The following is a 23,320-nucleotide window of genomic DNA, read 5'->3' on the forward strand; positions in this document are numbered from 1 at the left end:
ACTAGCTGCTTCAACTCGAATTTTAAGAGAATGCTCTTATTTCCAGAAAACTGCAGTCTTCAGAGAAGTGAAAAGAACAGAGGACCCGAGCTGCTTCAAAGCGACATTGATAATATTTCCTTCTGGTGTAACACATGGCTTCTAAAAGTGCATCCCATCTAAAAGTAAATAAGAGTAAATGGATAACATAGCATGAGCCGTAAAGAAAAATATTTACATACTTCATAAAACATAATCGATTTGGCTATCTCAAGAATCAATACTCATAAGTATCTCAGAGTTACTCTTGGCACAAAACTAACTTTCACAGACCATACAAAGACTTTCACTACGCATTCAATGCGTCTTCTAAAACCTCTGAACACATTAACATAATTACAGAACATCTCATACCTAGCAATTCATACAGAGCAATAAGTTTACAAAAACTAAAACAAACTTATCTCAGCTACTGTGAATAATTCTTCTTATCAATTACATGTTATTATTATTATTATTATAGTTACTGTGATTACTATTACTATTATTAGTGCTTTATACTATCATCTCTTGTGATTTGTGAACTTTTAACAAAATATCTTGCCATACTCTTGGCTTGTACAGAGTTTGTCATCTACATGTTAACATTTGTCTTAAGGAACGTGATATTGATGGATTTTGTCGCCACTTTTGACAAGTAAGATATTTCGCACTTGTATGTGTTTCTATGTTTGTAACCTGACTACATCCTCTCATGTACAAGCATGATATTTTAGTAAACCGCGTCACATATTTTTTGTGTATTTCCACTAATAAAATATGAATTCAAGTAAACGATTTTCACACTTTTGCACACCAATTTTTTACCTGTATGGGATAACATGTCTTTCTGGGACTAAACTTCGACCAAATCATTTTCATAATTATGGCACGCTCAATCCTTCACATCTATATTAATAAAACTGTTGCCAAATATTAATTTCAATGAAATCCACCCTACCTATTTAGAACGATTTAGTTCCTTCCTTCAGGTAGTAAAATGTTTCCCGTGAGTATTTTAACACGTGCGTTGGGAAATATGAGCTTGATATCCACCTTTTATCACGTGCGTCCTGCGGTACCTGATACTTTTATCTGTATGGTAAAAAGTCTTGGAATTTTAGAAGATTGAGCAAATACTTTCGGCACTTATTGCATATATGAAATTTCTAGCTTATGTGCATTAAAATTTATCTTGGCAAATTTAAATGCGAATGAAATTAATCGTACGACATTAGTTTTACACCCATGTAGTTATGTTTAGCCAATCTTGAATTGAAACTTAATCCCCTCCCACACCCTCGGCTTCTGCGAGTAGTGTCAACTGTATCAAGATGTATATCCGAACTAGAACCCGACGAAATCATTTTCGATCTTCATTGGAGTGAGCTTTTACAGCTCTGTGGATTAATTTGTGATTAGCCAAAACTGAAAAAAAAACCGTAAACACTGTTCTACACTACTGACGTTTGTCGGCTGTGTGGATTAACCTGTGTCTTGCCAAAGTTGAAAGTTGACTAAATCCCTTTCCACACTCTTGGCATATGTGAGGTTTCTCCCCTGTGTGGATCGTCATGTGATTTGACAAGACTGAACGTTGACTAAATCTCTTTCCACACACTTGACATTTGTGAGGTTTTTCTCCTGTGTGGATTAACGTGTGTGTAGCCAAATTTGAACGAACTCTAAAATCCTTGCCACACCATTGACATTTGTGAGGTTTCTCTCCAGTGTGAATTAACATGTGTTTAGCCAAATCTGAACGTACTCTAAAGCGCTTTGCACAGTTATCGCATGTGTATCGCTTTTCTCCTGTATGGATTAACATGTGTATAGCCAGACTTGAACGCACGCTAAATGCCCTGCCACACTCTTGGCATTGGTGAGGTTTTTCTCCTTTGTGGAACATCGTGTGACTTAACAAGGATGTACGTTGACTAAATTCCTTTCCACACTCTTGACATTTGTGACGTTTTTCTCCTGTGTGAATTAACATATGTGTAGCCAAATTTGAAACTACTCTGAATCTCTTTCCACACTTTTCGCATGTGTGTCCTTTTTGTCCAGTGTGGATTAACATGTGTGTAAGCAGACTTGAACGGACACTAAATGTCTTTCCACAATTTTGGCACGAGTGAAGTTTTGCTCCTGTGTGGATTTTCATATGACTTGCCAAGCCAGAGCGTAGTGTAAATCCCTTACCACACTCTTTGCAGTTGTGAGCTTTTGCTCCTGTGTGGGTTAACAAATGTATCGCCAAGCTTGAACGTACTGTAAATTGCTTACCACACTCTTCGCACATCTGTAATTTCTCACCTGTATGTATCATCGTGTGTTTTGCCAGGTTTGAAGATTGACGAAATCCCTTTCCACACTCTTTGCACCTGAAAGGTTTTTCTCCTGTGTGGATTAACATGTGTTTTGTTAAGTACGAACGTTGACTAAATCCTCTTCCACACTCCTTGCATGTGTGAGGTTTTTCTCCTGTGTGAATTAAACTGTGATATGACAAGCCTGAACGTTGACTATATCTCTTTCCACACCTTTTGCATGTGTGAGGTTTTTCTCCGTTATGGACTAACATGTGTGTAGTCAAACTTGAACGTACTCTAAATCCCTTTCCACAGGTATCGCATGTGTAACCCTTTTTTTCTGTGTGGATTAACATGTGCATAGCCAAACTTGAACGTACACTAAATCCTCTTCCACATTCTTGGCATGTGTGAGGTTTTTCTCCTGTGTGGATTAACAAGTGAGTTCTCAAGTATGAACGTTGACTAAATCCCTTTCCACACTCATTGCACGTGTGAGATTTTTCTCCTGTATGTATTAACATGTGTACTGCCAAGCTTGAACGTAGCGTATATCCCTTACCACACTCTTTGCACGTATATAATAACTCACTTTTGTGTATCATCATGTGTCTTGTTAGGTGTGAAGATTGACGAAATTCCATACCACACTCTTGGCACGTGTAAGGTTTTGCTCCTGTATGGATTAACATGTGACTTGACAAGTGCGAACGTTGATTAAATTTCTTTCCGCACTCTTGGCATGTGTGAGGTTTTTCTCCTGTATGGATTAACATGTGTTTAGCCAAATTTGAACGGTCACTATATCCCCTTCCACACTCTTTGCATGTGTGAGATTTTTCTCGTTTGTTGATTAACATGTATGTAGCCGAACTTGAACGTATGCTATATCCGTTACCACACTGGTTGTATAGCTGGGAATTCTCAGCTGTATGCATGGACTTACGTCTTAACGAAGTTAAACTTTTATCAGTCTTTCGGTTCGCATGATGCTTTTCACTTTTGTGTGTTACCATATTACTTGACAAACGCGACAAAATTATTTCTTTTTCTAACTGCTTCGTAATATCAGTTTTCTCATCTGAATGAGAAATGGCTTCCTTTAATATAATACACGTATTCACTTGTCTGTGACGATCATATTCGTTGTAGCGCCTGTAACAAGTTCAATAAACAAGGAAACGTGAATTGAGTTAATAAGTAACAACCAAAAATGAAATTATTCATTCTATTTCAATATAAAATTACGTTTATTTTTGTTCTGTTACAATAAATATTATAGAAACATGGAACTGAGAACTATTGAGGTGTCTTTAAATCTCTATATCTTGAAAGAAAAGTGTGTAATTTGCTTTACTATATCAAATTTTTCAATTATTTATATATACGATATCAGAGTTAAGTGCATACGAAGGCATATACCGGGTGAGTCAAAATAAGTGTTACAAGCCAATATCTCGCGAACTATACTGTTACACAGTTGTGCCTCGAAGTCCTAAGCCGGACCCAAATTATGGGCGAGACGCCCGCGCTTTTCAAATTGTGTGTGTAGTATGGAAAAGAGAGATAGGGAGAACGGAGTCAGTTGAGGGTCAGATTGAATTAGTGACCTGATGCCTCATTGACACCAATCCACACGCATGTATTAGTGGTATGACCCTAGCTATGATTTACTCAGATCACAGAGCTGGGTCCTAGATGCAATACTTAGGGAATACCACGAAAGCAGTAAATACATGAAATCTATTATGTAGTTAGAGTTAGGTATAAAATAAAACTATAAAAATAAATGTAAAATAGGAATTTCAATCCCGGCGTGATAGAGAAAAAATCATAGAAAAACCTAGAAGTCTTAACCACTATTGAGCATGCGCGTGAAGAAGTCTCTCCCATGCTCGATGAGGCTCGTGACGTAGCGTTCGAGCTACGTCAGAAACTGGCAGAAATGCGTGGGACGTAACGCCTATATAAACGAGGCTTGTTCGCCACTCCGGTTGATTCTGAAGTCGACGATCATCGAATGTGTGTGCTCCCTAGATCCGGACGCTTAGTATAACAACAGGTATGTGATTATTTTTTCTAAGTTCCCCCTTCACTAGAGATGAGCACTTTGAGATTTGTAGTAGCACTTTGTGAATGTTTAATGACGAATACGAAGTCCCTTCAATCTGAGACCCAAATTCCCTCTTCGAGACTTAATAGTTTTCCCTTCGGGCCAATGCAAGTTGCGATGCACGGAGTTCATGTTTCACTATTTTCAATAAATCGCGGTTTAGCATAAATCCTTCTAGCACCCATTGGGTATTATAGGGGTTGTGCTCCCACTTAAGTAATGTAGTCTAACTTCCAAGTTGTCTTTCCAAGTAACCGATTGTGTAAAATTCATCTGTATTCTTATTTTTATTTTTTTTTAATAAACAGTCAAATATAATGGTCTCTTTGATTTAGTCAAGCTATCCCACCTAATTAGATTCAGCTCACAGTCTTCATATGTTACCTGGGTTTCGATTTCTAGTACCAAGCTCTACCACTGATAGTGCGCTTTCTCATCATCTTCGAACCAGTAAGCTAAAGACGTTTTCGAGACCGAGGCTAAAAGGGAGTTGGACTCCGAACCAACTTTGTAATACTGGGTGAAGAGTGAAGAAGTGATCTCAATTACGATTTCACAAAGGAAAGTGTACACAATCGCTACGCCAATCTCAGAACAACAAAACATCATATATATATAACATTTTATGGTGTTCGGTGTTCGCCGGGTAACCAACTGTGTGTTCTTGAATCACTAAACAAATCTCTGGTGCTCATTCACTTTATAGGGGAACCAACTATCTCAGTTGTTCTAAAACGCGATTTTAGCAAATCGGGAGTGATTTTTTTTTTTACCGAAGAGCTTTCACTAGATAAAAGTGAAAGGTGTACGCAAAGTTTTCTTTTGACTAGTCAAGTGGGTTATCTGTAATATGTAAAGTCAGTAAAGTTCAGTGGCGTACTTAGCCTAGGCGGTGTTCAGCCTTTGACTCTGATATACAAATATAATTTTTTGCCGCTCTAAATAGTGCGTTTCACAAGTAGTGAAGTGGCGACGAAAAAGTTTTTATTCTCAACTTCTCTCGCTTTAATTTGTTATAAGTCAGCGGAATAGTTGCTAGGTTCCGCAGAGCAAGACTCAGTTCACCTCACGACGCTTTTTTTTTTGTGTAGTAAGGGAAATGGAAAATCGGGACGCGAGTGTTAATACAGAATACAGCTCTTGTCTCATGTACTTGCAAAACCCTAAGTCTGCTTATGCTTCCGCTCGCTTTGGTGGGGTCACAGTCAGTTTTATCTCTAGACAACAGAACCTCCCGTTCTACGGGATGAAAGTTCGACTAGTTTGTCCGGCGATAAGTGGCTAATACCCTCACCACGTATTTGGGGAGGATCACAGGCAGTTTTATCACTAGACAGCAGAACCTCCCGTTTTACGGGATGAAAGTTCGACTAGTCTGTCCGGCGATAAGTGTCTAAAATCCTTTCCCATGCAAAGCTTGGGGGTCACAGGTATCTTATTCTTTAGGTCCAGCAGGGCCCCTCTGTACTAGGGGTGCAAGCCCGACGGCTGCCTGGGAATAACTGCCTAAAACTCACCATTATGCAAATGCAATACCTAAAATCAAAATGCAGGTACATGAACCAATGGTTGGATAATCGAAGTCCCCCTTGTGAATTTAAAAAAAAAAAAAAAAAAGTTAAAGAATAGAAGTAAAAAGTAAAACTCCTCATAAGTGAACAAATAGGCATTATCTTTTATAAACAGCTGTCTAGTCACTTTCCGTTTCCCGTTCTAAAAAGTAAAGCAAAATTTATAAAGAAAGGGAAGTTGAGTATTTCAAGTTCAAAGGAAGTTAAATGAAGATATTGAAATAATAATAAATCTCATAATACGTAACAATTTGACGTAGTATTTCCGAAGGAAGTAGCTATCAGTGATTAAATTCTTACTATATCAGAGGAAATAGGTTGATTACCCACTGCCCTGGTTTGAGAGGCCACTGACTTGCGAAAAACAGACTTATTATCAAAAATGAGTTTCGCGCAGAAAATAAAAGAAAAGCTATTAGATTTAGGGCAGTCCCATTGTCCTAAGACACCCACGGGCAAACACCGTTATATTTTAGATCGGTGGAATAATTATTATTGTATTGAGTGCAATAAAATAAAAGTCCACGGGCATTCTCCTCCTGAATTTGGCCGTTGGAAAAAGAATCCATTACCGAGATACTTGGATACGTGGAGTCAGCCAAGATATCGTGAACCAACGACCGCGAGCCCGCAAACCCCAGAAGCACCAGCGAGTGGTTGCGATTTAACGCCGCTGGCCGCGTCTAGTCCTATCCCGACTAGAAATGATATAGAATTACAAAGTGCTGGTTCAAGTGAAAAACCAACGCCAGCTCCTAGGACGATATATGTGAATTCAGATACGGACGAGACCCCACCGGGGGTAGATCCAAAAACTCTAGTGAATGAAATAAATTTAAAAGACGAACTAGAGGTAGCCGAACTAATAACTGCAGGTCAGGAATGCCCGCAGGCAACAATTGAGATAGAAACAACAGCAGGTGTAATACCTGATGTCCCCTCGAACCAAAGTCCCTTAGATAATAATAAGTTAGCTGATAAGGAAAATAGATTAAGTAATTTAGTGTTAAGTGCAGAAAATAAAGATATTGGGGTATCGAAGGGACCAGATAGCCCAGTAGCGCTATATTTTCGTATTAAATACGAACTGTCAGATCCTAGAACGCCGTTAGAAATGCAAAGACCCAACTTTCAATCTTTTTACGCTGGTAGTAGTGATGAAACTGTTTATGCTGAGATCGGTCCTAGAACTATGTATGCTAACTTAGATACTGAATCACGAATCTCAGTGAGTAAGGAGCCAATTTACGAAAATATTGGTCTCGAACCCAAGGCAATCACGAATAAAGAGCCAATTTATGCAAATATAGGAACCGAACCAAGGGAAACGAAAATTGAGAACCCTGACGAGAATAATGAAAATGAATCGCGCTCTTTGTCACAATCTAACGATGAAGCGTTAATAGACCAGATTAAGCATTCATTACAAACAGAACTGTCCTCAGCAGTAGGAAACTTAATTCGACCTTTAACTAAACAACTTCGGAACAAGAAAGTACAGGTCACAGTTGTTCGTCGCCAAGGTGACGAAGAAGAGAAATTAGGTATTTTATTCCAAGCGGACCCCTCAGCCCCCTTTGAAGATTTATTACCTGAGGAAAATGTAGTTGGAAATTTTGATATGGAAATACAGACCGACGTTTTTCAAAAGAAAGATGTTAGTGTTCAGACCGAATATAAGTTTCCTAAAATGATCCGAATTGATACAGACCGTGAACTTAAGGTTCTTCGGACAACAGCTACCCAAACTAACGCTGTCATGTTTGAAGATAGCCTAACCCTCCAAGAGAAACTGCAATATTTGGACAGTATAGATAACATACTCAGCGTAGTTAGTAAAGTTAGGTGGTCAAACGGAGATATTAGTAGTGCCGACTCAGATGGGGGTGAGTCGTTGAAAGACGATTGGTTAGGTTACGAACTAGAGAAATTACAAAACGACGAAATAGCGAAATTACAAGACGACAACCCGGAGTCTTCTTCTGCGTCATCCCTGGAGGATGAGTCAAAACCTTCGTGGAACTCCGAAGAAGAACCCCGATATGACCATTGGGATCCTCCCACGGTTTCTACTCCCCGAGCAGCGAACCAAGACCCTCCCACAGAGTACGCTGACCAGAGAAATGACCTCGTTGCCCCTGCTCCAATTGAGAGTAGGTTAGGCGAAGAGAAGAAAAGTGATGATGCTTTTCCCTCAGTTTGCTCTGACCACCTGAAGCAAATTGAAGAGGAAGAAAAAGAAAATAACGATTCCTGGTCTGAGAGTAGAATAAACGAAAACATTGGTAAAATCTATGATTACGCGGAATTTGGTGCGTCAGTAATTTGTTTAGATGAAGTAGAAAATAGAGACGATCCCTCAACCTCTCCAACCCAAAGTGAATCCAACAAACAAACTGATAGTGTTAAGAATATTGGTTTACAACCCTCATCTAGTACTAGTTCTAAATTTAGTTCCTATAATGAACCTAGTGAATCACCTGCGACTAAAGAAATGAAAAAATACCAACAAGAGGAAAAGTTAAATCCCTTACAGATAGTGTTTATTTCGCCACCTAGTAGCGTAGTTACACCCATGGCCCCCATGGAGAAATTTGAATTTTTGCGAAGGGAAAAAGACAGAAAAATCAGTATTTAGCGAACAAGATAGAACTTATACATCAGAATTTAGTTCAGAACAAACCTCCGAGTTAGAAAATAGAAGCGTAACTGATACCGACTATAGGTCCGTCTCTGAAAATTTCGACACCTCGGTTTCTTTAGACAGGTCCTTAGATCTGAAAGATGAGCCCGTCTCCCACTCATCAAGTGAAGATAAGACCTCTGATAAGCAAAAATCCAATTTTTCGTCCTTTTTAAAAGTAGATCCCGAGGATAAGCCTCATATAAATTTAAAATCTGAGCAAGAAATTAAAACTAGTCCGGTTACCGAGCCATCATTACCATATAGTTTTGAGAAACCTAAATTTACGGATACAGTAGTAACAGGCAAAGTTAGCAACCCTCCTCCCGAGGGAGACAATCAAAATTCTACTATTGGTGCTAGACCACAAGCATTTAAGATCTATCCAAATGTTGAAATTCCCTCCTTTTCTGGTAATAGACATGAGTGTGTGGAACTTTTCCTGCAAGAATATGAATTAGTGGCTAGCATATACGAATGGTCAACCCTAGAGCTAGTAAATTACCTTCCTTACTGTCTAAAAGGGGAAGCTTTCTCCTTCTATTTAGTAGACCTAGCAAACATTTTACCTTTAAACTATAGTGAGATGAAGGAAAAACTTATAAAGGCTTTCCCTAGTATTGGGTATACTGCAAGATTAGAATATGACGTTGAGACAAGAAAACAACAACCCAATGAAAGTACTTTAGCATTCATTTATAAGTTAATAAAGGATTTGAAATTCTTACGAGGTTGGGTTAATGAAAGTGAATTGATGAGTAAACTTAGAATGAGTTTGTTACCTGATATCCTAAATAAACTGATGCTTGAGGTAGCTGATTGCGATAATCTCGAACAGTGCCTACAATACCTTAGAAAATTTCACACGGCACAAAGATTAATTAGTCAGAGAATTAGCCATGACGTAATATGGGAAAATGACCGCCTGGACTGGTCTAGCATTAAAGAACAACACCAACCAGGATTTGTACAGATTAGTTCTTGTTACTCCGACGAAGTAGTAGCAGAACCGGGTTACAAAACGTATAGGAACAATCACCAAAATACCTATGGCCTTGGCCATGGGCAGGCGCAGCTTTGTACAGTCAAGATAAAAATAGGAGACCGCTGGGCGCAAGCTCTTATAGATTCTGGCTCTGAAATTTCGATAGCTTCAAAAACCCTCTTACCTCCAAAATTTCCACTAACGGAAAGACTGAAGGGTTATGTTAAGCTTCGTGGGGTTGGTGCCCAGCCCACAGATTACATTCCTGTGGTGAGAATAGCGTGTTGTTTCAAGGATCACTTGAAAACAACCAAACGAAGATTTCTAGACGTAGCTATAGTTGACCCACAGTTTAGCGCCTATGACGTTATTTTGGGGATAGACTTTTTGCACAAGTATGTCACAACCATTCATTCCAAATATATGGAACTAGCAGATAAAGACGGGAATCATGTCGAAGACCTATGGTTTACAATCCCAAAAGGTACATATGGGAATCGTCACGGTGTGATTCATACCCTAGATTTAAAGCATGTTAAACGATACCCACCATCAGTAGGGAAAAGATCGTTTAGTGATTCCCAATCAAGACAGAGCGTTAAGGCTAGACAAATGGCTTTCTCTATCCCCCCCTCATAAAAACAAACCAATTTACAGGAAACGGAACCTCTCATACAAGAGGAAGGATCCGTCTCCAGAATTGGTCACCGGAAATCACATAAATCCCGTTGTTAGTGTACCTGAAAAGAGACAAAAACTCCCCGTTAAGGAAATTACATCTCGTGTATTTGTGTGTTCCAGGGAAACGACAAAATCTTCCTCGGAACCTATGAATAGAACGAATAGAAAAGTCAATAGTCGTAAAAAGGCAAGACGTAACCGAACTAAGAAAAGCAAGGTATCTTCCAGTGCTCCTGAGCTGGAACATACCAAATCGCCTGACTTAGAGACAGAGGAAAAGAACCTATCCAACTTTGACCCTCAGCCAGGCCCTAGTGGAACTTTAGCAGTTAGTCCTACAGAAAGTTCGGATACAGAGATTGTTTCTAGAAGGAAAAAGAATGCGCCTTATGTGACAAAACATAACAAAAAGAATCAACACTCTGTAAGGTCACCCCTGGCCTCCCAGGCGCCTCATGAGCCTGTAGAGGAAAAATCAAACAGTGGACGGTTAGAAACATTAGAAAAACGTTTGACAGCGCAAGGAAGTGAAAATGATCCAGCAACTCTCCCTGACCTAGAGAGTTCTGCTCAGGATCATAGTCAGAAAAAGGTCGTGCCAAACCCCTTGGGGCTGAGCGACGAACTTTTTGATATCTATCCGGACACTACCTATAAGGTACACCTTCCAGCAAATGTCCGCGTGCCGTCCAAGGCTTCGTATGACATAGAAATTACCGCGCCAACCGGGAACGTACATATTTGGGAATTTTTACCCTCCAAAGGAATTCGATATTGGCACTCCAGTTTGATCCCAAGAGGTCTAGTTTTTACTGACAATGGAAATATTACTCTGACTATTTTTAATAGTTCAGATCGAACTAGATCTTTGTCTAAAAACCTTTATTTAGGGAAACTGGTTCCCCAGGTCGAGTCCGTAAATGACGAAACGGACAATGACGAACAGGCCGTTAATCAGATTATACAGGAACATCATAAACAACTCAAGTTAATCCGTAAGTTAGCCCAGCAGGCTATGACGCATGCACAGCAGCAGACTACCCCCGGAGATACCTCACGCGAGCTGGAAGTTTCTAGCGATAGTGAGGACGATGAATGCTAAGCGTAACGTACAGGTTGACCATGAGGCCTCGCCGCCTCAAATTGGCGAACTTATAAAAAAAAGGGGGAAAAAAACTTGGCGTATATTCATTAGTGAGTGTGTCGAATATCTCATATATCACATAGACCTCTAAAAAGGTGGAATACACGTAGTTACGCAAGACCTCTGGCATACCGGAACATGTGCATACAGGGCTATAGATAGAGTCTGAAAGGAATACATTGTGAAATTGAAAAAAAAAAGTTATAATATACTCTTTATCAATCAGAAACGAAAAAAAAGTTACTTCCTGGAATCCATTCTCCCCTCCCTTCGATGCTGGAGACGGCATTAGACACCCATGGCCTACCATGAGTAATAGGCAGTCATCTTAGTTGGCGGCGCTAAAAAAAGTGATCTGAGGAGCAAATAAGTCATTTTTAGAATCAGGGAAAGGTTAGACGCGTCACCGAAAAAAAAAGTTATGTCGAGTTGATACCGAAATGAATGTTTTGCCAACATATTGGGATAAGTATTTTTTTTTTTTGCTATTGTGTGAATGTGGCCGGCCACGAATGAGTTACCCTTCCTCTTCTACTATAGGACTCCCAATATGCTGCCAACACAGAGAACCTATAAGGAAAATAAGTGTTGACATAGCTGAAAAGTAAAATATTATTAGTAGCTACTAACATTAATACGTACGAGTGTGATTTTTTTTTATATATATATACTTAACTCCGACTTTAAGTATACGTCGTTGCAGCTGCAGACTCCTCATTGACAGTACAGGATTCCATCCGTTGCCGCCGCCTGATTATTTCATTTCTCCCTTTTGAGAAACTCGCCGCTCTCCCTCTTTGTGTCTAGGACTGCATTAACCTAGAAATTAAAGCAAAGTCAATATTGCCTGTTCTGGGTTGTTCCGCTACAAACTTATTCCTACTTAGGATACACGCGTGCTTACGGGTTGATTTCGTAAAAAAAAAAAAAAAGAAAAAGAAAAGGAAAGCTGGATTCCCCCCCCAGACATTTACATAGGTTACTCCCCACCATGCTTACCCCATTTGTTTTTCCTTGAGCAATTATTATTTTTATTTTTTTTTTCGCGTAGTTCGGGCGGGAAGCATATTGGCAAGACAATTTAAAAAAAAAATAAAATAAAAATTTACTAAAATACAATAAAGTAGAAAACGAAATATGGAGAAATACGCCTTAGTCGCTGACATGTTGTTCTCTCCTGCTGCTGTTATTACTGCTGCTATTCCTAGATAAGAGTGAGATTTTTCTGCGACCCCTTCTGGGTGAACACAAGTGACCCCTTTGCTGTTGTAAAGATGGCCAATCTATTGGCAAACTACGGCAATGTACTAGCATACTGCGCATATTGTACATAATGCGTGTACAATTATATGTGTATCGATCATTTTTTTTAACGAATGTAAATAGCTACCTGTGTACTATAATTCGCTACATTTAGTTAGTAAGATTACATTACCTTTAAGTTATGTTCAGTTCAAGTTAAATTATGATTAAGTATTAACAGTGATGCTTATTCTAGAATAATGTTTTCAGTATAATAACATCAGTTATGTTTATCAAAATACTAGATAGTATCATATTGTATCATTATTTCATTGTGGCAAGATAAATTTAAGCTAGTGTTAAGGTTACCATATGTATTTCGTTAGAACATTTGGGGGTAGATTGATCCCCCCCATTTTTTTTTCTTCTGTCCTCCCATCATTGGGTAATGGGCTAGACCCCGCTCATTGTAACTAACTTGATTACTATCACCATGTTATGTATTACTATCACCATGTTATGTAAAGTCGCGGTTCCAAAATGGACACCATTGTGGGCTATAGTAACATTCAAGATGTTGTCCTACCACTACACCACTATACTCGTGTTTCTCAATCATCCCTGTGTGACTGCCTTCATTCAAGTTAAAATCTTGGCTTGAATTGAATTAAAAGGCACACCACGCTGATAGTACCATGCAGAGTGGTATTAAATCACGTTATCATTGGTACATTAAAATAATAATAATAATAATAATAATAATAATAAAAATAAAAATAATAAAACATTGGAAGCGAATCAGTACGTGTACATCATTTCGTAATTAGGTTCGATACTCGAATAATAGAGATTTCCATAAATTAAAGGACACATATTAAGGATGTTCGAACTCTGTCAACTTGTTTTAAATAAATCTGGTATATACTAACTTAATTCTTTTCAGAATAAAACTTATGATTATACCCGTCACAAGATTTAAAACTACAAGTCATGAGACTTTCAAAATTTGTTGGCCCCCTCAAGAAGCGGCCCTGTTTAATAGGTGAAAACACTGCTTCACAACAGCGCATGGCGCACACGAACTTTAGGATATAAATATATGAACGTGACAGTATTTAAAATTTTAAGTGAAATAAAATGTCAAAGTAAACAAACAAAAGGGTAATTTTTAAAAATTAAAAGTTAATCGAATAGCATTTTGTTTTGATGCAAATATTTATAATGTTCACAGATACTTCCTCAACACTCGTCTTTCATTCTACCTTTAAACTAAAAGCAAATCACCTCTTATCGGGTGACGGAAGTGAGTCCAGCTGTTAACAAGGACTCAGGATGTTGTTGCGTGTAGCTTCTATACACACCAACATTTATAACGGGAAAATAGATAAATAAGAAAATAGGGAAATGACGTCACAACGAAATGAATAATAATAATAAGGTTGCCTCATAAATCATCACGATTGGGATAAACCATAGTCTCAGATAAACAATTGATTCTTAGCGATTCCTGGTTCGATCCCCTAATGGATCATTTCTTTTATCCCATATCTACATTAGCGCCCCTCACGAGCGCAAGTTTATATTCGAATTGGTTATGTGGAAGTAAGTGGAATCAAATGCTTTCAATAAAAAGTTAGTTTACCACATATCATCACTACCTACACTAGAGGTCCCGAGTTCGAGACCCGGAATAGTCCTGTCAAACTTAATATTGTTGTAAAAATGGTCTCAGTTACCGGTGATTATTGGCAGTTACGCAATTGTATCTAACGTTGAAAGGAAACCGATAAGTCGGAGATCGAGTCCCGACTCACGCACTTTTTGTATGAGTGACACACACTAAACAACGTTTTTGTTTTTCCTTAAGGAAACACTAAATTCACAGGTATTGCAAACCGCACTTCGTATAATCACTGTTACATTGTAACTTAGGTCACTCTCGTTCATTATGATTTCTTGTTTTTCTCAATTAATTCAGTAGTAATAAAATCAGTATGGGATGCTCCCAGGATATGAACTGTGATTTCGTTGCACTCGAGTTAGCACTCAACTATGTTAACACTCACTAGTAAAAACCAATTGGTAGTCTGACGTGAAGAAATTGAAAACACATGTTTCAAAAATAATAAACTAACAATTCAGGGAGATAGTACTTACCCCGTAACAAGAAACCTCCCCTTATTGACTCTGGAGATGTAAATCTTCCCTTCTCCTTCTTTTGCGCTCTTCAAGCAAAGGATGATACGTATACCCCAACAAGCTGAAAAATATAAACCACAAAGTTAAGTTCTCATTTAAACTCGTTGATTATCATACTTAATAATTAACACAGTGCAATAATTGGCATCATACGTAATAGTTAGAAATTAAACAAAGGAAACTACTAGGTAAATCTAGTCACCCCCTAACTGCCAAGTTCGTTAATTGTCGGCTCATAAGAAGCCGGGACACTACACTCAACTTCAGGTCCCCGCGTCCAATCTATAATGCTATGTGTGGGTGTGAGAATTTTTTGTTTCAGGTTTTTCCTTTCAGAAGCCTAAAAGCAGAACCTGGCCAGGTAAAAAGCAGTGGAAGGACCTACACCTTGGAAATAACTGAGTATTCGTTTTCCTTTTTATACTTCTGTTAAAAGTTATAAGTTTTTAATCACTTGAGTATCAATTTGCTTAAAAAAAAAGGGGGGAATTTGACATTTTCCTTTATTATTCTTCCTAAGTTACTTACAAAAAAGGATGCAATATAATGGATAAATCACCATGTGCCCAAGATAAGACGGCCTCCTCTGAGGGACTCATTTATCTTAATTAACCTTATAGAGTTCAAAACCCTACAGTATTATTTTAAGAAACCTATAACGATTGAGACAACATATTATTAGAGATTTAGCGAGACACTACAATTGTGAAAAAATAATATGCACGTTAACTGAGCATTTCTCAAGTGCTGGATTGCCCTATTGTGAGATACGTCTTGTCTTGAACACTATGAGTACATAAGGTGTAATAAAGTGTAAAGCTAGAAATGCAGTTCAATTATGAAATTTTGCATGTTTAAAGTTATATCAGTTTTTCTTGAGTTTGTTTTAAAATTTTAGTTCAATTAATTGCCAGAAATTTATATCAGTCTGCTTGAGATAATTTACAATTTTTTTTAATTAAATTAATTAACAAATTTTGATGATACTTTGGAACTAATTCTCTTAACTAGCATATTTGCAATGGTATAATTCAATTTAATTAAATCTTGTTGAATCTAAACTCTGATCATTAGTTCTGTGGTTTATGAAGTAATCTAAATTCAAATCTCATAATTTTGTTAAAGTTTAATTAAAAAAAAAACGAGAAGTAATATTAACATTTCAAGGTATAAAAGATTGTATACAATAGACTTCTTGTACTCATGCATAGAAATCCGAACGACTGACCACTTCCTGTCCTCTAAATTAGAAATACAATGCAAATATACTTATCTGACAATGCTGAGATGTCGCTGGTCTGAAGCTGGTTTCTGTAACTAGATGTGTTCTCTCAGTTGCGATGCAAAACCCTTTTTCCCCTCTCTCTCTCCGAACATTCGTCAGCTGAGCTGATAATTTACATGCCACTTATCATTATACCAAGCTGTATAATTAGCTCATTTCCGCCACGCTGGCTAAGTTCAAACTTTCTTTTAACACTCTAGTTCTCAACCTGACTACATCTGAAAACAAAATATACGGTAAATGTATGTCAATATGGCAATTACGTCCTGACGTTGTCATAACAAACCAGGTATTGCCCATCTTGTAAAGTACCTTGGATTTACTCACCATATGATTCATCACCCATTAATCATTACAGTAAATGGAAAGGATAATTAATAATTCAGCCTCCTCCATCATTATAATTCCACTCACAAGGAAACACACCGAGTTAGGTACATCAATCAATTTGAGAAGAACTTGACTTACCGTGACGTTGTTTGATCTTCATCCACAGTCACGGCTGGAACACAAGAGGCATTCTAACAATAATGTGTGGTCAGCGCACATACACTATTTTCTAGGCTTTCGGTTTAGTTGCTCATGATACAAAATTGACTCTTGTGAAATTACTACAACCACATACCATACTTAAACAGGTTTCTATGCCTAGATGCTGACGATGTGTGGTCAGCACATGCAGGACATCTGGAGAAAAAAACATTCTGTATTCGACTCTCATTTTCGAATAGCCTCATTTTTGGGTAACCCCTGCAGGTTCCATTGATTACTATATATTGATTACTATATCTTTCTTAGATTTGATGTGTGGTCAGCCCCGTTGAATAAATATATGTAACAAACAATTACAAAAGGGATTCGGTGGACTTCCTATATAAACAAGTACTTCGCATAATCCAAAGGTTATTCTGTAATGCATTAATGATTATGTAGTCTAATAGCCTATTTGATTGCAGATTCATATCCATTGCCTACCCAGTGTGATGACTAGAGTAAGGCCCCCCCCCTGGTATCTGGAGGTACCCAAGGATCCAGATTGCAGCCTGTCAGCCCCCTCCAGGGCTGATCCAGAGGGACGATATGGAAATTGATTTTTATTATTGTCACTCCATCACTGTTTATTAGTGGACAACAGTGACCCAAAACCTAAACTTCCATCCGGATACAGAACTTTCTCTGTGCCGTAAGAATTATAAACTTCTACTGTGACACGAAAATCCCTTTTTATCCACGGACAGACTCCCATTGACTTACCTCAGTTCATTGCTTACAGGTGAAAAACTCTTCCCGTATCAGTACAAACACAAAATTTGGACAAGTGATAAGACTCAAAACTAAAAGGAATAAAAACTCCTTCAAATCAGCGTTGTGAAAAATCATAAGAAGATTGTAAGCAATGTCAAGAGACTTTAAAACTTTTTCAATATATGAAACAACTCAATTTCCTTGTATTAACCACGATCCAACGTACCAAAAACCATGGACAGTTACGGTCTAAATGTAAAAAAAAAAATTGAATGTCTATTGTTTGGTCAAGTAAAAGCACAAGTTTGTTTTTAAACATGTAACGAAATCTATATGTGAGTATGGTACTCGAGTTTACACATTTTCATTCCACCATGTTAAAAACCGTAAGTTTTGGAACCCTCTGTATAGCGATCTTTTGGCAAACTCCGAAGCTAAAAGACAAGGGAGTAATTTATTAAATCCTCCATTGCACATTATATTTAACTGTGCTCAACAACAGGTCACCGTGACGTCATCATATAGAGTTATTCTCCGCATAACTAAATCCCTTACACTAGGCATTTAAGATTTAAAAACAGAAAAGTTCACCACAACGGAAACCGAGGCCGGTTATCAGTCAAGGCTAGTAGAATTAAAAGACAGAACGGAACACACTTCCGGTGTGTTTTAAAAACATATCAACCATAGCTTATGTTGTGGTTAACTTTTGCGTTTAAAATCTATCCTATAAATCAACAAGATCCACTAACATGATGAAACATGATGTAACTTTACTTCGTAAAATTACCTGTGTACCCGCAAGAAATCCCTCTCGATTTCGGTGTGTATATTAAAAAAAAAAAGAAAAGGAGACATAAAATATGTTAATATTATTAATAATAATAAGAATAGGAATACTAACAATACTAACCTATAACCCCCCCCTCTAACATTCCCCCATTATTATAAAGAAATGTTACGTAGTCCCCTGCAATAACATGTACTCTGGTATAGCAAATGTAACTGCATCCCCGACTATTAAACTTTGTATCTGTCTTTCTGTTATGTTAGGGCATAAGCTAACACACTAACCATAGGGTCAGTATTTTAACCATTCAGACACCCCCTTTGCTAACAGAACCACTCATGGAAAAAGAAAGCTAAAGTAATGGCATATAAATCTCTAGGTGCGCTAAATCGCACCAATCATTTGTAATGTCTGTATATTGTCAGTATACGTAAAAGTAATCAATGTGTATAGTGTATTGCATACCACACAGGATGAGAGAAACCAAATCGAGGTCGAAATAGCAATCAAGCTGAGTAGAAGCTTAGAAAAAACACATGTATATACTATGCTTCCCCTGTATAGAATAAACCTATACGGTAAGTTTGTAATATATTACATTTATTGCATTATCACTGTAAAGAGCAATAACTAATAATGTGCGATTCATTCTCCGATATCATTAAGATGAGTTTAAATATATTATGCGTATAGACGCACTTAAAACATTTATTAAGCATTAAGCCACTGTGTTAATCGCTAGTTGTTAATTATTGAAGTTATTTTACATATGCGGTTTAATCATTTAGTCTGCAATCGCTTCTATGTTACAAATAAATATATTACCAGATATGTAATGGAGTACTCAAATACTTACAGTACATTACAGGTTATAAAATATTCACTTGATTCTGGAAAGTAGAGTATAGCCTATGATTTATGAAGTATCACTGGTATATTGACACAACATAAGAAATGTTGTTCACAAACTGTAAGGCACAACCCCGCAATAATTTAAAAAACATTTTTCAGGCAACACAATTGAGTGTCCTAGTCTAGATCATTGCATGTTTTTTCCATTTGATTTATACTATAAACAATGAGAACTACTCTTGTAATTTTATCGTTCATCACAGTCAAACGTTAAAGCGCTTCACGCTATTCTTGTTTAAGTGTATTTAATGTTAAATTTCTTTCATTTATAATTGAATAAAAGTAGTAGCCTGAGACAATCACATTTGACACGTATATCTATAATTGTACTCAGTACAGCAAAGACAATTGTATTTAAAAAAAAATCAGTAAACTCACAAAATCTAAATTTTCTTTATAATACTAGAAGTTGTACTCATAATCGGTTCGAAGTCATACTTAATAATATGGTTAGGAATTGGTTTAAAATATATATATATATATATATATATATATATATATATATATATATATATATATATACTATTGTGAGTTCATGCAAAACCTGTTGGTAGATATAAGCTAGAAGGAATCCACGATTGTAAGGTTTCATCCTACATAGTTTTAATCTACTAGTTTGTTAATGGAATTGAGTAACATTTAAAAGTACTATAGTTAGTTAAGACACATGAAATCTTACAATCCCGCTCTCTTGCAGTTTAGTCGTGCATAATCTCCCAATCCCTCAAGAAAGCTTGTTTTTAGTTTCCTAGTGCCTGACGTAAGGCCAGTTCTATATTAACCCTTTAACTCCCAGCAACTTGCCTTGGACAACCGTTTCTGTACTTGAATATAAATGCCAGAAAGATAACTTTCGACATTTTTTTTGTTTATTTTTTTTTTACCGAGGTCGGCGGATAACTGTTACACAGTTGTGCCTCGAAGTCCTAAGCCGGACCCAAATTATGGGGTGAGACGCCCGCGCTTTTCAAATTGTGTGTGTAGTATGGAAAAGAGAGATAGGGAGAACGGAGTCAGTTGAGGGTCAGATTGAATTAGTGACCTGATGCCTCATTGACACCAATCCACACGCATGCATTAGTGGTATGACCCTAGCTATGATTTACTCAGATCACAGAGCTGGGTCCTAGATGCAATACTTAGGGAATACCACGAAAGCAGTAAATACATGAAATCTATTATGTAGTTAGAGTTAGGTATAAAATAAAACTATAAAAATAAATGTAAAATAGGAATTTCAATCCCGGCGTGATAGAGAAAAAATCATAGAAAAACCTAGAAGTCTTAACCACTATTGAGCATGCGCGTGAAGAAGTCTCTCCCATGCTCGATGAGGCTCGTGACGTAGCGTTCGAGCTACGTCAGAAACTGGCAGAAATGCGTGGGACGTAACGCCTATATAAACGAGGCTTGTTCGCCACTCCGGTTGATTCTGAAGTCGACGATCATCGAGTGTGTGTGCTCCCTAGATCCGGACGCTTAGTATAACAACAGGTATGTGATTATTTTTTCTAAGTTCCCCCTTCACTAGAGATGAGCACTTTGAGATTTGTAGTAGCACTTTGTGAATGTTTAATGACGAATACGAAGTCCCTTCAATCTGAGACCCAAATTCCCTCTTCGAGACTTAATAGTTTTCCCTTCGGGCCAATGCAAGTTGCGATGCACGGAGTTCATGTTTCACTATTTTCAATAAATCGTGGTTTAGCATAAATCCTTCTAGCACCCATTGGGTATTATAGGGGTTGTGCTCCCACTTAAGTAATGTAGTCTAACTTCCAAGTTGTCTTTCCAAGTAACCGATTGTGTAAAATTCATCTGTATTCTTATTTTTATTTTTTTAATAAACAGTCAAATATAATGGTCTCTTTGATTTAGTCAAGCTATCCCACCTAATTAGATTCAGCTCACAGTCTTCATATGTTACCTGGGTTTCGATTTCTAGTACCAAGCTCTACCACTGATAGTGCGCTTTCTCATCATCTTCGAACCAGTAAGCTAAAGACGTTTTCGAGACCGAGGCTAAAAGGGAGTTGGACTCCGAACCAACTTTGTAATACTGGGTGAAGAGTGAAGAAGTGATCTCAATTACGATTTCACAAAGGAAAGTGTACACAATCGCTACGCCAATCTCAGAACAACAAAACATCATATATATATAACAATACATTATATAATAAATATATGAAAAGACAACGTACAATACAGAAGGGCCTAAGAAATGAGTCGAACATTAGGTTTCTCCCGCCCACCATTTTGGGGGAGGGGGTGAACGTGAAATTTTCAAATGGGAACATAGGTCGAGAGATGCCTCGTTCGAAAGACCTTGAAAAATTGAACAATTTTTGTAGGAAACAATTTTTGATATGGGGCACCGTTTTCAAGATGGGCCCCAAAATGGTCCTGCATCCGATAAAATTTCCAGAACTTAGAAATAAGTGTTACAAGCCAATATCTCGCGAACTATACATCATATTAAAAAAATATTAAGAGACAATATACAATACAGAGGGGCCTAAAGAATGAGTCGAACAATAGGTTTCCCCCGCCCCCATTTTGGGGGAGGGAGGTGAGCGTGAAATTTTCAAATGGGAACATAGATCAAGTGATACCTCGTTCGAAAGTGCTTGAAAAATTGAACAATTCTTGTAGGAAACAATTTTTGATATGGGACACCGTTTTCAAGATGGGCCCCAAAAATGGGATAAAATTTCCAGTACTAATAAATCGGATACGGCTAAGTAGAAAAACATGAAACAAAAAATGAAAAATGTAAACGCCATAGGCAATGTGGAACGGTGTTGTCATGGTGCCTCAGGGCCCCATCGTGGGGCCCCGGGACCAATTTTAAAATTTCAAATCTGAATATAGGGCGAGTGATAACTTGTTTGATAGATTATGGAAAACCAAACAGCTTAGTAAAAGAATTGTTTTGATTTCGGGCAAGCCCGTTTCAAAATGGCCGCCGAAAATGGTTCCACATTCAGATAGAAAGTGCAGTGTCCAAACTGAGTGTTACAAGCCAATATCCCGCGAAGTATTGCATCAAATAAAAAGTGTTAAGGGTCAATGTACAATACAGACAGGCCTAAAAATATGTCGAACACGAGGTTCCATCATCATACTGTAAGTGAATAACAAGTAAAATATTCGGGGGCAAAATCTGTCTATAAGGATTAAGTTATTATTATTATTATTAATAATAATAAGAAGAAGAAGAAGAGGAAGAAGGAAACTACTACGAAAAATAATAACAAAACTAGTAATAATAATAATAATATGAATGTAAATAAGACAATGAATAATACTAATACGTATGCGTAAAGAGACGTCGTTCCTCAATCACTACAATCGTATGAGAAAGGGATAGGAAGGTACCTATTAGGCCCTACTTGTAGGCAACATCTCAACTTGTGCCCAGTTAGAGTAAGGAAAGCACGTCAACTTCATTGCCTGGGGAATGGAACCGATGGCCTTTGGAACATAGTACAACGATAACGTTGTATATTGCATTAACAATCTGTACCATCTTATAAAAAAAGGATCAGAGGCGAATTATTTGAGCCAATTTATACAAAGAAAAGAAACTTGCAAAGAAATATCTTTAGATTATTTTTGATCGTCAACTGTTAATGTAATCGCTATGGAAACGTAATAAAAGTAAGTGTAAGTGTGCAGACATCTTGTTAAATATGTAAATGTGGAATATAAACGCTTCTCAAGATTAAGTATTAAAACCAATTTAAGAAAATGGTAAATTGTGTTCACACGTAATTTAAGAACCGGGATACAATCTAGATACTACGTAGAAATAAATGTAGTAAAATTAGTGGTGTCAACTCCAGAAAATAGACATTTTAACGTATTATAAATTGGTGCCAGAAACCCGAAAATAGACATTAGAAACGTAGCAATAGCTAGTACTCTACCTCCTTGCCTACCGTTGCCTATGATGTTTACCTTTTTTCATTTTCTGTTTCATGTTTCTCTACTTAGCTGTTTCCGATTTATAAGTACTGGAATTTATATTCAATTTTTGGGGCCCATCTTGAAAACGGTGTCCCATATCAAAAATTGTTTCCTGCAAAAATTGTTCAATTTTTTAAGCTCTTTCGAACGAGGCATCACTCGATCTATGTT

General features: G+C 37.5%; 1 protein-coding gene across 1 annotated transcript in view; it reads right to left on the reverse strand.

Annotated features, from left to right (window-relative positions):
• Window positions 1–218: 218 nt before the first annotated feature.
• LOC145676366 (uncharacterized) overlaps window positions 219–23,320 on the reverse strand; it is a 56,356-nt gene continuing 33,254 nt past the window's right edge. Inside the window, exon 2 of the mRNA XM_081747219.1 lies at window positions 219–3,485. Within this exon, the coding sequence (XP_081603345.1) occupies window positions 1,478–3,485 (2,008 nt within the window). The 3' untranslated portion in view covers window positions 219–1,477. The remainder of the gene's footprint in view (window positions 3,486–23,320) is intronic.

The sequence above is a fragment of the Thermobia domestica genome, unplaced genomic scaffold (genome assembly GCF_964235325.1).
Source record: "Thermobia domestica unplaced genomic scaffold, izTheDome1.hap1.1 HAP1_SCAFFOLD_118, whole genome shotgun sequence".
Classification (NCBI taxonomy): domain Eukaryota; kingdom Metazoa; phylum Arthropoda; class Insecta; order Zygentoma; family Lepismatidae; genus Thermobia; species Thermobia domestica.